At 49.5% G+C, this 18385-nt stretch overlaps 1 protein-coding gene across 4 annotated transcripts in view; it reads left to right on the top strand.

The window, feature by feature from the left end:
- LOC128843873 (mucosa-associated lymphoid tissue lymphoma translocation protein 1-like) overlaps nt 1-18385 on the top strand; it is a 61884-nt gene that overhangs the window by 14816 nt on the left and 28683 nt on the right. For all 4 annotated transcript variants that reach the window (XM_054040972.1, XM_054040970.1, XM_054040973.1 and 1 more), the window contains 3 exons: nt 3525-3551; nt 5381-5584; nt 15013-15190. In XM_054040972.1, the coding sequence (XP_053896947.1) occupies nt 3525-3551; nt 5381-5584; nt 15013-15190 (409 nt within the window). The remainder of the gene's footprint in view (nt 1-3524; nt 3552-5380; nt 5585-15012; nt 15191-18385) is intronic.

Below are 18385 nucleotides of genomic sequence, written 5' to 3' on the forward strand. Positions count from 1 at the left end.
CAATGCCTGTCAGAGAGACAGCCTGTATAATGGTTTCTCATGCCCAGTAAATACCTTGACTTGAAGCAGTGGCCTCAGTGGAGCACTGCCAGCTCATTCAAGCTGAGAAAATAGCTGTCTACCAGCCCCTGCTGACAAGCCACTCAGAGCAGCGATAATGGCATTCCTGGAATTCCATGAGAAGGGGAGAGTTTTAAATTTAGCCCAGGAAGTGGAATCTATAAGGGGAAAAAATAAAGTCTGTGCTGCCACTCAGACAAGGAGTGTGCCTCTCAGTCCGGTAACAAAAAGATCGAAATGTAAAGGGTTGTCCTGTGCATTTATCCTGCAAGACGCAGAGTTACATACGACAGTCACGTGAAATTCCTTGGTAACCAGAGAAGCAATGACTTTGTCGAATCAACCAGAGAACTGAGCTGGGTCTAAGCAATTCATTCACTAGCCCTGCAGATCTACTCTACCCAGAGAGCTCAGGTCAGGAGCACAGCTGAACGCTAAGAGCTTGGTCAAGTGTTTTCTGTCAGGATCAGATTTTAAAAAAAGAATTGTTTCTAAGGAATCCCTAGCAGTGTCATAGAAAAGCTGTTGCATTATAATGTGCTGCAAGATTCTCCCTTTGGCATTCTTGGTCTACAGAGATGTGGATTTCATAGCTCTTACCCAGAATAATTTTGGATGAGAAGTACTGAGTTTGCACTGCAGGAACTAATCTTAGGAATCTAGCATACCACACTAGCAAATGCTGAACACACAGAGCTGGTAAAAATGTCAGGGATACATATGCTATAGGGACATAGAAGTCAGTAGGCCCGATTCCTGGGTCTGGCCAAGCTGTGCTTGTCTTGGGACCTAGGAGGATGGGGCAAAGGCAGGGGCACTGGAACTGGGGGGGACCAGGAGGGTCATGCCTGCCAATTTTTTTAACATGAGCGTAGTTTGGCAGGCAGGGGGCTGCATTGCCCCCGCAAACTGCAAGCCTCGGGCAGGCACAGAGCGGCACCGGCAGGGGCTGTGCTTCGTGGCAGGGGAGCTGATAAAGTGATCAGCTCTCCCCGCTGTGAAGCGCAGCCTGTGCCTGTGGCACCAGCCTCTTCCTGGTGGTGGGGGGCTGAGGTGGGCCTTAGCCCCTCCTTGCCATGAGGCCTGGTCCCTCTCCGTGGCCCCACCCCTGCTCCTCCTCTTCCCCCTGAGGCCCCGGCCCCTGGACAGGCCGCAAGCTCGAGCCGAGGGGTAAGAGCTGCCCAGGGAGCCCAGGCCACTGTGGGGAGCCCTGGGCCCTCCACCTGTCCTGGGTGGGGTCTCAGGGTGCCTGAGAGCAGCCCCTGGCCCATGTCCCTGCCCCATAGCAGGGCCTCAGGGGGAAGAGGAGGAGCAGGAGCGGGGTCTCGGAGGGAAGAGAAGGAGTGGGGGGGCTCCCCACTTCTACTGAGGTTCCGTTGCTGTTGGGTAGCTCCCCAATTGTGGGGAAGTCCAGGGACTAATTTGTATCCAGTGTAACTCAGAGCAGCCTCACCGCTGAACTGGCCATATCCTAGCCACACCCCTGGTGCTGGCCATACCTTTTGCCTGGGGTTTGAGGCAGTGGTGCCATAAGGATGGCTATGCCAGATCTGCCTCAGCTGGGGAGTCTCCCATGCTGGGGGAGTCCTTGGCTAGCCTGTTCAGCTAGCATTACAGCCCCTTTGCAGTGCAAATGGGCAGACTATGGAAGCTAGCCCAGTATCCCCACCATCTCAGTAACTGGTGGAGCCATCACAGGGTGCAAGTTGTGGTGAAACAGAGCACTGCACATATTCAAACAAACTGAAACAAATAACAGCTGCCCTAACCTACACAACAGAGCCTGTGCCCACAAGATACAGACTGCCAGAGGGAGATGGGGACAAATGGGCTATTTCAGAGGGAAGTGGACGGAGTCAGACCCCCACCCCATAGAATTAGAAGAGTCACCACCTGACATGTTCAAACTCATGAGTCAGTCCCCCCCTAAAAAATCATGAGATTGGCTTAAAAATCATTTATAAAATAATTTACAAAAGAATAAATGTGGTGGTGACCGAACGCACCCCGGTATTCACACCCTACACGCTATGGTAATAATCTCTGTACAAAATATGCCTCGTGAGGTATCATTTGAAAACGAATAGCTCGCTGGTGTGTGTCAGCGAGTGAGGCGTGCTGTCCTGCTGGGTTCAGATAATCATTCCAAACCACATGACAAGTAAGATGGGTCACCAAATAGCTAAGCCAGTATTTGTCAACCAGTGGGTCACACCCCCGGTGGATCACTAAATGCAGTTGTGGGGGGGCACAAATCTAAAGCAAAGAAAATCTCCTGCTCCCTGCCCCCGCTTACCCTGCACGGTCGAGTGCTCTCCATCAGCCTCTCAAAACACAGACACAACTCAGTTATCTAGGCTTATCCTTGTTAGCACTGGCACCCTTTTCCCTCTGACTTTTGTAATAAATGTGAGGAGCTCAGGCACATTTTTGACTTTGAATACGGGGTTGCCAGCCTGAAAAGGCTGAGAACTGCTTGTCTGAGCAATTCGGGCTGGAGGCTGATGTGGTTGAGGATTTTGATTTTGTTTTTCTTTTCCTTTGCCATTCGGGGAGCAGATAGTTGCACAGGCAGAGAGTAGCAGCCCAGGGGCAGGGGCAGTTCCTAGCAGGATGCCCTGAATATGGAGAAGCGCCAGACTACATCAGGAACAAGAAGAGACAGGCTGGTGGCATTTAGCTCCTCCCCTTCATCCTGCCGCCTGCCCCTCTGCCATTTCCAGCCTTCCACCCTCAGCCCCCTCCTGCCCCTCTTCTGACCTACTTTCAGTCAGACTTCCAGGCTGCTGCCATCAACCCCTCGTCTCCCTCCCTCTCAGAGTCTGACCCTGCTTCTCTGCCTTCCTTGCCAATCCGTCCCTAACCTTTGTCTTGGGGGGAATTCAGCTGCCATGCACCCACCTTCCCACCCTCCCCTCCTCACTTTGCCTCACACACTGTAGGGGGGACTGGTTTTCAAGGAGTGAGTACTCGGCCCTAACTGGGAACCAAGCCCCTTTCAGGTGTGTCCACTGAATATCCAAAATGCCCAGTTACTTTTGAGAAGCTAGGCCAATATCTTTAGGGCGAGGCTGGTTTGCTAGAGGGGCAGGGCAGGGAAGGAATGGTGCTCTTGGGAGGCACAGCTCCGCCTGCCATCCTCTTGTGCCATGGGTAGTAATGTTCGCTGATCCCAGCAACTCGGAGCTATGCTGGCTGACATACTGGGGGTAAAGCTGGACCCCGCCCCCCGTCCCCTTGGTGTGGAGCAGCAGGCATCACTGACTTACTGCTGTGTAACATGAAAGCTCAATGCCTCCATCCTGGCCTTGGGCTTCTCACCCCCTCCGCTGTTCTGTGTCAGAGCAGAGTGCGGAGCTGTTAGATCCAGCGTTATATTGGGGGCAGAGGGCTGTTTAATCAGGGACTGTTGGTGTCAGACAACTTTGTGCTTGGGGGTTGATTTCCTCCCTGTCTTTTTGCAGGTACGTGTCTGGCAGATCCATTTTTTGGTGAGTGCTGTGTTTGTCTCTTCCTGTCAAAACAAACCTGTGTCCAAAGTGCAATGAAGCTGTAACTTATTTTGATTGAAACACTCCTCCCAGAGGACCCAGCGCCTCTCCTCTGCTCTAACAGCGTCTTGGTGCATTTGTCAAATACAGCTGTACAAACAGACCACGCCAGGCACCCCTCCCCCATAGCCAGCATGTACCATCTCACACCACAGTCTCACAGATAAAGTAGGAAACATCAGTTCTTTGAGTGACTGTACATGTCCATTCCACTGCCGGTGTGCATGCTCCCCGTGAACCAGGGCCAGAGATTTTTCCCTTGGCGATACCCATCAAAGTGGCACATGTGTCCTCAGCAACCTTATGCTGTTGCACAGGGGTATAAAGGGTGGAGCTGCCTCTGACGACTCTAAGTTCCTTCTCTGCACCCATGACCAGTAGTCAGAGCGCATGGGCTTGCTACTGCAAGTTTCTCCCTTTATAAAGTCAGTGGTATTCATTGGTGTTAGATTAGTGTAGGTTTTCTGAGTTATTTTTTCTTGGAGCATGGGTTCCCCCTTACTCTCAGGGTACTGATGCCTTGTACCAGGGTATGCCTCGGTTGTGGTGCACGTGTAGAGCATTCTCCCATGTTCCACCTACCTGAAGTGCCTCAGTGAGGGTCATATTCGAGGCCACTTCCAGATTTGTAGGGACTTCAAACCCTGAACAAAAAAGGGCATGGTGGTGAGTGTGTATTCCATCCTCCTGCAGGACAGAGGATTTTATACTGCATACGCCTGCACTATGACGTTGCCAAGGTGCCCTCTCCACGCAGCGTGGCAGCTTCCGCAGCTTTTTTGGACCAAGTACCTAGAGCAGACATTTGTAGAGCTGCAACTTGGTCATTGGTACATAACTGTACAACTCATTGTGCTATATCTCAGCATTCCAGAGACGATGCCAGGATGTGCAGATCTTCAGTCATTGTTCAGGTTGACTCCGAAACCCACCTCCAGAGTGAAATGCGTGTGAGTCACCTGAAGTGGAATGGACAGGGGCAATCACTCGAAGAAGGAAAAAAAACACTTGTTCTGTAATTGCTGTTCTTCAGTAACTGCTGTCCATGTCCATTCCATGACCCACCTTCCTCCCCCTCTCTATTGGAGTCTGTCCGGGGTGGCTCCACCCACAGCAGTATGAGGAGGTTGAGGATGCATTCGCCGCCCTGACAGGTAGAGCTAAAGGGAAAATCTCTGATTCTGGTGCACTGGGCGCGCACATGCCTGAGGTGGAATTGACACATGCAACACATCTTGAAGAACAACAATTACAGAACAGGTTAATAACTCTTTTTAATGCCCCTGTGGGGCAAATCCAGAGCACAATGGCCAGCGGAACTAGCTGGGTCAGGCCCTGGGGTAGATGCATGGGGCAGGGTGCAGGAGTTTTTCCCCTGTAGAGCCCAGTCTGTGGCCTTTGTGCCCTCACCTTTCCTGTGGCTTCTCTGGCCTTTCTCCACACTACGTGCTGCCATGCAGGGAGGAGAGTTCTGGGCCATGCGGGGAGTTCAATGTACTAAATCCTACCCGCCTTATGTAATGGGACTGCCCCTGTTCAGCCCTGACTGGGACAGGGCAGAACGTGTCCCCAAAATGAGCAACCAGACCTCTGCTTCCCCAACCCCCTTTCCTGGGCTGCTTCCCAATCAAACAGCCTCAAGGAGTCCTGCAGTTTATGTATAACATTGATTAACCAGCAGAACCCATTCCAGGAGCTTTGGATGCTGGTAGATCAATCTCCTTGCCTAGACACTTACATCTTTGCTTGTCACTTGATATTTCTGCCAGCAACAGACAAGGTTGCACTTTTGGTGGGCAACAACCATTACTGGAATCATCCGCACCTGATGGCTCCCATCACTGATGTGTTTGAACTCAGCCTTCTCCTAAAGCGACTGGGATTCCGGGTGGTCTCCCTCCTGGACCTGAACAAGGCGGAGATGCTGATAGCTGTCAATCAGTTCCTGCAGCTCCTGGGGAAAGGAGTCTATGGTAAGCATTCCAAAGCCACCTTCACCAGAGTACAGGCCAAGCAGACCGCCACCACGGGCAGCAAACCAGAGAGCAGTTAGCAGTGGTCATTTATTATTGCAGGAGGTGTGGCAGTGAGTCCTGTGTTAAGGTTGCCTTACATTTTCTTTATACAAATTGTTCTGATTGTTGGGTGTTTTTTGGTTTGTTTGGGTTATTATTATTTTTTAAGCTCTAGATCCTTTATGGTTTGCAGCAGGATTTTTTCCCATCAAAATACTCTTTGGCCCAGGGGAAGATGCACTGGGCTGGGAAGCAGGAGACCAAGAAATCACCATTCTTCTACAGATTGGTGTTAATCACTGTGCCCTTGTCACGGACTCACAGGCTTCATGCTCTCTTGACTCCGTATGGTCCCTGGAAGGCACCCCCTTCAGTGTGACAGCCCTTGTCAGGAGTCACACTCACTCTTGGGGGTTAAATCCTGGGCTCCACCACCTCCTGAAGCTGCACCTCTCTGAGCTTTCAGCACGCCTGTCTCTCTTCGTGAGTCCCTTCAGGGAGTCCACTTGCTCTGCACCCTTGGGGCCTCCACACCCAGAGGTAGCAATGGAGCCCTGATCTCTAGACTGCAGTGACTCTCAGCCAGCATAAAACAGAAGCATTTACTGAACATCTGAACACAGCACAGGACGTTCTCAGGGACGTTGAGCCTAGAAAGTCCCAGTACCATCCAACTGAGTCTGTCTCAGTCCAGGTGGGCTCAGGCTGCTCTTAATCCCCAGTCCAGAAGCAACCTCCTTCCAGCCGACCATCCTATATCCACCTCCCCAACAGCCTCTCCTCCGTTCTTTGTCTTCTTTCCTAGACAAACAGATCACCGGGGCCCTCTCTCCTCTGCCCTTTGTCCTCCCACTGGCCAGAACCAGCTGGTTTCCAAGCTGGGGTGGGTCTCTGGGTCACCAGTTGCTATGTTTCACTGTGTCCAGGCCATTGTCTGGAGTTCAGGCTGCTATGTGAGCTCACACCTGGTCCTCTGCAACAGCACACATGCAAACCATTAAAACAATTCCCTGCTTCATCACAGCCCTTCACAAACCTATGCCACTGAGAAGTTACATGAGCTGGGGACAGAACCAGTTCCCCTATGGTAGCCCCAATTCTTAGGCACATTTTTGCACTTGGCTATGCACTTGTCAGCAAAACAGGGCTAAGCATGCATATTTAACCCACTAGTGGCTGGTGCACAAAGTATAATAGTCATCTGCTGCTTGTTGATGGAGGTAGCCCTTTAGCTCAAGTCATTCAGCTCTGTGGTGCAATGTTGAAAGTTGGGGGAGCAAATGCTACTTATAATGGGGCGGGGGTTGTGCTGTACAGGAGATCAGATAAGATGATCACAATGGTCTCTTCTAGCCTTGGAATCTGTGAACTCAGCCCCCTTGTGTGCATGCATGATGATACAGTTTCTAAATATATGATCTCAGACTATTTTTTTCAACAGGCCCCCTGCCTCATTCAGAGCAGGCTGGAGCTGCTCTGGGGATGAATTAGGGCAGTGTAATGAAGGAGGCTGTTGACTGTAGGATCTCTGCCTCATTGGTTGCAGAAGTTGAAAGGTGTGTAGTGAATTTAGCTAAGGTGTAACTGCTACCGAGAAGAACTGGGATTTATTGCCAGCTTTGCCACAGAGCTCCTGTGTGGTGCTAGGAACTCATTTAAACCACAGTTTTCACAGCTGGACACTAATTGTCAGTTCCTCCTTTTCTGGGTGCCCATCTTGAGACACCTGGTGTTTGGTTTGCAGAAGTGCTGCAATTGAAGTCAATTGGAGCTGCTCTTTAAAGCTGTAAAGTGCTACAGAAATGCTCAGACCTCGGGAAATGCAGTCCTTTGGTGTCTCAGTTTGGGAACCCAAAATTAGTGGACAATTTTGGCTTTAACTCCTCTATGTCTCAGTTCCGCATATGTAAACTCATGCTCTGTTATCTCATGTGAGGGCAGTGAAGATAAATTTATTCATGTTTGTGAGGCTGTCACTATGGTGATGAGCACTAGAGAAAGGCCCGTGAAGCAGCTTCTCATTCCATATTCAGTGCAGGGTTTGCAGGGTGTGAAGTAAATAAAGCTGGGGCCACATATTAAATGTTGAGGATAAAAGAAATATCGAACAGCTGTCTCGTTCCCCGAGCCCTGTCCATCCTGTGCACTGAATGAGGCAGCAGTTGTGTGAAATGGATAGTATGTGATCGCCATAGTTACAGGACTAGCTGAGCCACTGTCCTCTGCCGGCTTTCCCTGAGTGCACCCCATCATGTGTCAGGCCTCCTGCCTGCACCTCTCCTGGGGCAGTTCTCCCACTCTGTCTGGGCCCCAGGCTACAGAACAGTGACTCCACAGTGCTTACCCAGCAGGTTGAACTGGGTTTGGCACCTACAGTTCTTCCCTTTGGGAGTCTGTGACCAGTGACCAGACAATCTGCTTACACCACAGTGGTGTTTATTTTAACAATATGAACAAAGCATTTAGAAAAAAAGGATTATAAAACAACAAACCATCTACACATCTATCTTACCTAGAGGCTTCCCATCCTCATTAGGTCCCTGCATCTCTGTCTGGTTTCCCCCCCTTTCTTGAGACAGAGATCCTTTTTAAGCTGCCAGAGTGCCATTATTTTTCTGCCTTCCCTTTCTTTGGCCCTTCTGGACAAAACTAGTTTTGCAGGTTGGTTGGGGAGGAGGAAAAATCTTCAAGCTCATAGTTCAGGCTTTGTCCATGATAAATCTACTAGTGTTTGCTGAGGGGTAGCTTATCTTGAGTTACTCATTTCTCTGCCTGCTTGTTTTTTCCTTACAGCCCATAACATTAACCAATGTACCAATACAGTCATATTGTAACATCCCAATAACCAGGTCAACATACAGTATTCATCAGTTACTACAGAACAGCTCCAGTCCATCACCGTGATCATGTAATTAAAGATTGGATCATAACTCAGAGGAGCATAGACTTATTGTGGGGAACTGGTCAACCTTTAGGTTGACTGGCTCTCATCCACTGCCCTCCAAGATTCTGGAACCCATGGTGCTGATTGAAAGAAATGATCAATACAAAAATGAACTTTCCCTCCAAAAACAGCAGTGTTCCAGTTCAGGTACCAGCAATGATCAGGCTGTAGGAGCAGGTCTATGCACCACCACCAGGGAGGTCACAGAGTTACCTTTACTTTACTTTACAACCTGATTTCTGAGAAGGAAACATCCAAACCAAAGTCCCAGTTTTATGTGTTTTATTAACTAAACTAAATAATTTAGCAATAGCATAAAATACATATAAACCAATCAAATTACAAGAAGGTGAGTTAATTCATATAAAATGAATCTAATTATTAGGTTGATTAAACCATGTGAATAAACAATTCCTTATAAACTCTGTGTCATAATTTGGAAAGGCCACAGACTTGTTTAACTATCTGCTCCAAAGTAACAGGGCATTATCAGTCTCAATGCCAATCAATATATTTAGGTTCCAGCCGAATAGCTAATACAAGGAGGGTAAAATCACTGCAATTCTGATGCCAATTAAGGTTGCCTGCCCAAATTATTGGCTATCCAGTCTCCCCACACACAACGTAAGGTTACAGTGAAATATTCCAATACAATTCAAGATGACTCAACTTGTTACATATAATGTTCAAATGACGAATTTAGGTGAAAATCACATGGTTTCTCAGGATTAAACATACAATTCCTAACCCCTGAAATATATGGATGTGTGATCTTTTAGGCAGCAAGGTTGTTTAACCTAGGGCTGGTAGATATTTGAGGAACTATTCTATAGGCTCCATTCTCAAATAGATTTTGTGGGTTCTAGCCACACACACACACTGTTCCCTACTAACCATCTGCTGGGGATTAAAATCAAGTGGTGGAATGCTGAGGTACAGGCATCCCGCTAATGCCAATGTGAAATAAAACTAAACACAAAAGGTTGATACTTATGCAGGATGGTTTTATGACTTGTGATTTCGATCAGCTTTAAGAAGCTGGTGCGTGGTTGAAAGATCAGCCAGTGGTTTTATTGGCTCCAGTGTTTAATGTCAGCAGACTTGTTGGCTGGTTAGAGGTCATTTGCTTGTAGTTGTCAAATCTTAGCTGTTGCATGTTGCTGGACTCATATCCATGGAGGGGTGAAGAAAGCACAGGTTTCTTTGTCAAGTGTGGTCCCATTGCATAGCCAGAGGCCAGTATCCAACAGAAGCCAGAAGCAAGCCAGCAGCAGCATCAGGTCTTCCTTTCATTCAATTTTTGAAGATCGTGGCCTGGCTGGTTCCTCCAGGAACTTGAACTCTTGAAACTCTTCTCAGAAGCTTCTTGGAGAATCAGAATGGGGCCTCCTCTTCTGTGGTAACTGGTATCACCCAGTGGGGTCTGATTAGGTCCCCTTGTTGCAAATGAGGAATCTCCCCATTCCAGTAACTCTGGGCTTGGAAAATCCACAGACCAAAAATCTACTGTCAGTCAATCAATCTGCAGGTATGTAGGTATTTTGAGATGTTTGAGGTCATTGGCCAGTCCACAGGCGTTATCTCAGCCATCCTAAAAAAAGTCCCAACTCAAAGATAATTTCAGAAATACAAAGATAGCAAAATGTTGTAAGTGATAATACAGGAATGCACCAAGCATACATATACTCAGCCATGGCCAGAGAGGGGCAGTTCCTGTTTTACAAACAGATGTTTGTAGCTTCCCCTTTATATTTTGGTACTCAGCAGCTCATCTTTGAACAGGATTTTTTTGCCACACAAAATCTGGGAGAAAGGTTAGACTTTAACTTGGGTAGAGTAAAAAGATATTTTCTTCCTAAAATCACAATTTGGGGGTTCAATTTTTATATGCAGGCATATCTGCCTCACATAATGCATACACACAAGGCGGATGAATTACAGTTGCATGGGCAACATAAATCTGGCATAAGGTTGATTTTGCAACTTTAATACCATTATTTTAATGTAGTTTATATTTATATATTATATTAAAACACATTAATGTTAAGGTTGCAAAAGGAAGCACTCAGAAGTTAGGAAATGCCAAAGTCCAGGTTGCCTGTGCAAATTTAATTCACCCCCTTGTACATATGCGTGGTGGTAGAGTCTTTAATTACATGATCTTGTACTATGTTTTCGACAGCACCCCTGCCTCATTCAGTGCACAGGATGGATGGTGTTTCCTGAATGGGTAATTTAATATCTCTGTTTAACCTCATATTCAGTTTGTGGGCCCCTTCCTTATTTACTGCACCTGATCCAAAGCTTTCACTGCATACAGAATTCTTCATTTCCTCATGAGCTAGCTTGTGGTTCTCTCATGGCCTCTGAATTCTTTACAAACATTAATGTATTTATCTTCACGACACCCCTGTGAAGTGAGGGACTGATATTATCCCCATTTTATACATGAGGAACTGAAGCACATAAATTAAAGGAAAAAATTGTCAACTAATTTTGGGTGATGAATTTGAGATGCCTACAGCCTTATGTAGCATTTTATATCACTTCTCATAATCAGAGCACAACTCCCATTGACTTCAGTTACAGTTGTGAGTGTTCAATACCTCTGCAAGTCAAACCATCGGTGTCTCAAGTTGAGTACCCAGAAAATGAGAAACACACAGAGGCCACCTGTGAAAATTGTGGCTTAAGTGACTTGCCTGGCACCATGTAGGAATTCTGTGGGGACAGGAGGCAATAGATTCCAATTCTCTAGGGCAGCATTCAACTCCCCTAACTATGAGCTCATCCTTTCTGCAGTCCCCTGCCTCATTCACTACACGCCTTTCAACTTCAGCAACAACTGAGGTAGGGTCCTATAGACACCAGTGGCAGTGGGAATGAGGAAAAATGGTGCAGGGGTCCTATGGAAAAAATTGTGTGTGTGTGTAATTATAGACTGTACCATCATGCATATGCACAGGGGAGGTGAATTAAAGTTACACAGGCAAGCTTAATTCTGGCATTTCCTAGCTTTTGAGTGTTTGACTTGCCAAACTTTAATAATGTTCTTTTAACACAGTTTTTTATATAATTTCCTAGGTTTTTTAAAAACATAAAAATTGAAAACAAAAATTCCACGGAGGGGGAGGGGGCGCTCTGGCGGCACGGCACTGGGGGGGGGCGGGCGCCGGTTGCGCGGGGCTCGGCGAGGGGGCGACGCAGGCGAAGCGCTGGAGGGAGGTTCCGGTGGCGCTCGGCGGGGGCGGGCTCCGGCGGCGCGGCGCTCGGTGTGGGGGGAGGGGGCAGCACGGGGCACGGCTTTCCGGGGGGTTCCGGTGCGCGGCGCTCGGTGGGGGTGCGGCGCGAGCGCAGCGCTGGAGGGGGGTTCCGGCGGTGCTCGGCAGGGGGCGGGGTTGGGCTCCAGAGGCGCGGTGCTGGGGCGGCGCGGTGCTGGGGCGGCGCGGGGCTCAGCACTCGGGGGGGGGGGTTCTGGCGGCACTCGGCGCGGGGGGGGCGGGCTCCAGTGCTCGGCGGGGGGGGTGGCGCGGCGCTCGGCGGGGGGGTTCGGGGGCGGCGCTTTTTTTTGCTGCTTGGGGCAGCAAAAAAGCTAGAGCCGGTCCTGGCAGCAGTTCAGCGGCCTAGCAGTTCTAGGTCCTTCGCGCCTAGAGGGAGTGAGGGACCTGCCGCCCCCGAATTGCCGCAGGTGCCGCCCCTCTCCCTTGGCCACCCCAAGCACCTGCTTGTTAAACTGGTGCCTGGAGCCGGCCCTGGAGCTCAGATGTCCCCAGTCTTAACTTAACTTGATGTCCCCAGTCTTAACTTGAACCTCAGGGTGAGTTCTTCTCCTCCCTTGTCCTTCCTAGGGAATCTCTCTCTCCAGCGCTGGTGCTGCATAGAACTCAGGGCCTCGGGTACTGGGCTGGGCAGCCATTGTGGCTTCTGTCCACATTCTGTACGGGTGCAAGCTGAGTCAGCAGCTGCAGTTGCTGGTTTCCACCTGCTGCAGTGCTGTGCACTGCCGGGGTAGGGGCTGCAAGAAAGCGTGTGGACTCGGAAGGTACACCTAGAGGAGGCTTTGTGTGTGTGTGTGTGTGTGTGTGTGTGTGTGTGTGTGTGTGTGTGCGCGCAACTTTCAGCAGGGCCTAGAGATGGAGGGGGAGCTGGGCCAAATCTGAGTGGCATTGCAATTCCATGTGCCAACTGGCAGCACTTTGCAAAGAGAAGTGCTCGAGCCCTACTCCGTCAGGGATTCAGGTGCCAGAACAATGCTTCAGACCACTCCGGCAGCACTACACCCCTGGTGGAAACGTTGGATAAAAGGCATCCCAAACTGATATAGTACAGGCCGGGCAATTTTTTTATTTAAATAAGGGCTGACCCTTATACATCTCTACCCCGATATAATGCACCCGATATAGCACGAATTCGGATATAATGCGGTAAAGCAGCGCTCCAGGGGGCGGGGCTATGCGCTCCGGCAGATCAAAGCAAGTTCGATATAACGTGGTTTCCCCTATAAAGTGGTAAGATTTTTTTGGCTCCCGAGGAGAGCGTTAGATTGGGGTAGAGGTGTAATACAAGATTGTTGGCAACCCTGCGTGGTTACAGACCCTTCTGCTCCTGCATCTCCAGCCTCTTCCTGTCCCTTTCTGGCCCTATTCCATCATCCCCACTGTTCTCTCCTCGCCCTCCAGCTCCTGCTTCTAACCCTTCTCTTTCCCCAGCTTGTTTCTGCCCACCCCCCAACGCTGCAACTGTTCTCCCTCCTTGCCTCCCCCTGACCTGACTCCTCTTGTATTTAAGTCAGGGGGCTTCCTCCTTCTCCTCCCTGCTGTCTGGGGGCCAGCAGGCAGAGCATTGAGAGGATAGGAAAGTGGTCTCTCTGCTCTCAGCTGTAGTGCCTTCTGTCATAGCAGCCTCCTCCCCCACCCCCCCAAGCTGGGAGGAGCAATTGTAGGGAAAGTCCAGCTCAGCCCCAGCATGGCATCATCTCGGTTGTTCTGTGAGGATGGGGCATTTGCCATCTGGTTGGCACATAAATGCTGTGACGGGCTGGAGTATGCACTAGGATTACTTTGGAGAAGTTCTCTGGCCAGTGTGATGCAGGAGAGCAGACTAGGTGATCACAACGGTTCCTTCTGGCCTTGGAATCTACAGATCTATCCTCCAGGCGGACAGAATCTTTGGTATGTGCAAACTGATTTTTCAGACACTTAAACTGAACCAATGTGGGTAGAGTCTCATGAGGGCAGCAGAAGGCACCTCCCTAACACCAAAGTGACCATGTGCCAAATGTCAAGTCCCTGCTCCAAAGCATGGAGGTGCTAGAACTCCTCATGAAATGGTTGTAATCATTTTTTTTTAACATGGGAAAAACAATGTATTTTTCCGCAGCCTCATTCTCAGAAACAGCTGAACCATTTTAGCTGAATCTTCCCAGAAATATTCAGGCTTGAGGCAAACACTTGGCATGGAATATTTTAGCCCAGTTATTGGCAAAGTTATAAGCAACTGAATACAGGTTCTTATAATGGGAAGTGTTGGGCAACCTTAACTATAGGCAGCGCCGCCTATTATCCGATACACAGAGCTGTAAGAAGGAAACATTAAGGATGCAAAATTAATTTAGTTCCAATTTGCTGCATAATACAGTGGCCCTCACTTAAAGGCAAAGGTTAGAAGAGCTGATGTGCTAGTTTCTCTCCTCCACCAAGATCCACTCAGCACAAGAGGTGGGGAGGGCGCCATGATTACATGGTTACAGCTCCCTGATTCCCAGGTGCAGCTACTCCTGCCCCACCCCTGCAGCTCCTGCCCCACCCCTGCAGCTCCAGAAGTTCTACTGAACTGAGTAATGAAGTGACGAGAGGTGACTGCTTTCAGATGCTCAGGTCCCCAGAAGGGAGCTGCAATCCATGGATGGATTTGTCCAGTCAGGAGGAGCCATGATGAAGGGTCTCAGCAGAGACTGTGGTGAGGACAGGTTTAGGCTGATACTAGAAAGGGCTTCTCTCAGAGTTGTAGGACTTAGGACAATTGGCCACAAGATGGTGGGGGAGCAAGGTAGGTTAGACCGACAATCAAACAAAAGCCGGGTTATCGTCTGCATAGTGAAGTGTCCCCACCATTAATGGGGGGAACAACACACCTGATTTGAGGCCTCACAGAACTTCTGAGGAGGGGAATGAGTTGTGTTGCCACATACCCGTTCTGAGGTGTTGTAGCGCCCGGGAGAAGGAGGTGGGTTCTGGCGTAACACACCTGCTCTGAGGTGTTGTAGCACCCAGGAGCACAGGGTGGTCTGTGATGTAACACACCTGCTCTGAGATGACATAGGACCCTATGAGGAGGGGAGCGGGTTGCCCTGGTAACGAACAACACCCTGCGTTTTCCATGCCTCTTGGCGCAAAGCCTGGCCTCTTCCCATAACTCTCCCTCTCTTGTCCATGGTTTGCAGCCGTATTCTACTATGCTGGGCACGGATACGAACATTTTGGGAGAAACTACATGGTCCCCATTGACGCCCCACAGCCCTACGCCCCTGAGAACTGCATCAGCGTGCAGAGGATCCTCCAGAAGATGCAGCAGAGGCGGACGGCCCTCAACCTCATCCTACTGGACACCTGCAGGAAATGGTAGGCTCCGTTCCTTTCCCCCACCTCCCAGGGACAGTGGGGTTAGCAGTAATTGCATTCATGACCAGAGGGGAGACAGGGAAAGAACCCATGACTTTGGCCCAGTTCAGCTGGCTCCTTTGGCACGGGCCTAAAGTTCATTGTATGAGAGGTGGCCATTGGCTTCTAAGGCACTGCTCACATGATTAAAGCTACACACACTCAACTACTGTGCTGAATCAAGGCCTTAATTAAGAGCTAATGACAGTGAGCTTAACTCCAGGCCCATTGGAGCCCACAGACGCCTCTGACGTGAACGCTCCTCAGCAGGAGAGTAAGCTGGACAGTGCCTTGTCCGAGCAGACCCCTTGCCCGAGCATTTTGTGAGAGCAGGTGCTGGGCGGGAGCTGTAGCCCTCCCATGGGTGCCACAAGCCCTACCATCCTCCCCAGGACTGTGACACATAGTAAAAAAAGAGGGACCATTAAGGCAAGCACTGATTTTCCCTTCAGCCTCCCAGGAGGCTGCCCAGATCCGGGAGGCTGGGTCTTTCCCTAACACCAATAACCATGCCTTTCAGATTGATGCATTTTAGGATTTATGTCCCAGATTAGATTAAATGGAGCTTTAAAGACACATTAGGTTGTTTGTTTCCCCCCATATCTTTTCCCGCCATGGCAGATGACCATTTCCTCTGGCTGCTTTGCAGCGCACCCCAGAGTAGCGCAGCCTCACGCTTCACACACTCAGATTCCTGTGGTGATACGGGAGCTGCTCCTCACAAACAACCAGCAGCAGCCTCCAGCAAACAGCGAAAGGCTGTGGGTTTATTTTGCCATTGATGGGTAATCAAATCCATGTAATGTGTCAGAGGTGTCCTCAAATAGGTCCTTTGTTTACTATGTGCTTGGACCTGGCTTAGGCCTGAGGCCGTCACTATTAGCTGCATTAATATCTTTCGATTGTAAGGTTTCCTCTAACTCCCATTGCCATACTATCTCTGTGCTGCTCAGCAAATTGCTGAGGAGTTTTCTGCCCTTTTCCCTCCCCTGACTGGCTGTAGGCAGTGATGTGTGTAGTGCCCCTCTCCACCGGATTATCTCTTTTAGCACCCGTCTCCTAACAGGTTTTGATGGACAGGCCTGGGTTCTTCTGGATCCCACCTCCAGCTCAGCAAGGTGTAACTTCTTTATTTTCTTCCCATATGCAATTATTTGGTGGTGCCTCCACTCCCCTCGCTCCTTCCAGGCTGGGTCAGCAGGGCAGCTTGGGAGGAAAATTGTAACCACAGGGTAACCTCTACTTAACTTGCCAGATAGTTGGAGATTCCCAAGAAATAACACAAGCAAACACAATAACTTCAACACAGTAATTATATTAAATAGGAAAGAGAACAGGGTTACCGGTTCCCACACTGATAATACCTGTGAATTTCCCCAGTCATGAGACCTGATACAGCAAATGTAAAAATTAGTGTCCCATTGGTATGCGTACTTGTAGGGGCCCTGAATTATCTGTGAAGAGCTTTAGTGCCTTCATGCTTTGGAGCAGAAACGTGAAATTTGGCAAGGGTGTGGTCCTGGGGTTAGAGAAGAGTCTTTTGTTGTCTCCATGGAAATCCGTCCAGATTTGGCCAAGTTGTAAGCCACAGAAAATCACCACTTGCACATTTGAAGTAGAGCTTGTTTAAGGCTTGTTGCTCAAATCTGTGATCATTCCATCTGCACTGAGCATGCTCCCTAGCAGGGCCAGTGTTAGACTCGCTGGGGCCCAGGACAGATACTAAGGAGTGGGTCCCCACCCCGCCTCCCTTACCTGCTCACACATTGGATTTCTGCAACGTTTCTGAAGCTGAAGCCCTATATGTAGCAGCGCCATAAGTAGTACATTAAAATGAACCATTTGGTAGATGCAGTTCCCATTTGGGTTTTAGCCTGTACGTATCACTGAGATATCTGAGCACTTTGGGATCTTGGGACTATGGAGATCAGGACAAAGTGGGCTGTCACTATTGGGCTACCTTGTGCCAGATTCCAGTTGTACTTGTACCTGCTTTACACAGGTATCGCACCATTGAATTCAGTGGAATTGCTCCTGGTTTACCCCCACGTGAGAACACAATTATTGTCTTGGCATTTCTAGGGCATGTTGCCTAAGACAAATGGACATAAATCTCCTCCCACCTACATGGCATGTGAATAATTGAAGCCAGTGAGCTACCGTGATGTAAATGAGATGAGAATCAGGCCCAGTGTCTGGGCGCTAACCCTGCCCATCATCTCCATTGCCAAGGATGTCTCTGTTCCGTCATGCTCTGGAAACGTGTTCCAGCTGAACCTTGTCCTCAGGCAGGGCAAACAAACCAGAATCGATTTTTCCATTCCCATTACTAGGCTGGCTGTTCTGTAGCTCTGTGTGTGTGTCTCTGTTGCCATCTGCAAGCTGCTTTGCACCAGAGCAGCTGAGCATAGCCCATGGATTAGACACACCCTGCACGCTGTGTGGGGCCGGTGAGTGCTCTAGCCTGTTCTGGGATATGACGTCTTGTTGTTCCTCATGTCTGGAATCCTCTAGCCACTCATGTGTTTGTCTGGAGCAGCTGAGGGCAGATAAATCTATCCATTCATTGATTTTATTTAGAAATGTACCTCATGCCTGTCATTGTCACTTCTGGGTGTGTTTGAAAGGTAGGTGCAAGCCAGACAAACATTGCCATCCAGCGGCCCCCTCGTTCCTGGTCACAAGTTATAAACTATCTGCTGCTGCCTCTATGAAACAGGGACATCTGTCTCTCCTCCTCAGCAGGCCAGAGCACAACGGAGCAGATAACACTGCTGCTGACAATACTCTGGGCCTGGCTCTGATCTCAATTCCACACGTGCAAACTGGGAGTGACTCTGCTGCACTGATGTAAACCTGGTGTAAATGAGAGACACCCAGGCCCTCCCTATGCACAGGTATCTTCAGTGCCCAGAGATATGGCATAAAGCTAATTCTTCCCCAGTAGGCTGCAGATAGTAACCTCCTGTGCAGACCCCGTGACTAACGCCATGCACAAAGGATCTCTCAGGCGCTTTGTGGTGGAAGTCAGGCCTTTCACACCAAATCAGCCCTGACACCCTTTACCTGATCTTGGAAATTATGGGCCAGCTCCTTGGCCACAGCTAGGCCACTCTGCACTGCAGTGGCAGCAAAGCAGCCCTGAAGCTGCCCTAA

Source organism: Malaclemys terrapin, chromosome 10 (assembly GCF_027887155.1).
Source record: "Malaclemys terrapin pileata isolate rMalTer1 chromosome 10, rMalTer1.hap1, whole genome shotgun sequence".
In the NCBI taxonomy this organism is placed as follows: Eukaryota; Metazoa; Chordata; order Testudines; family Emydidae; genus Malaclemys; species Malaclemys terrapin.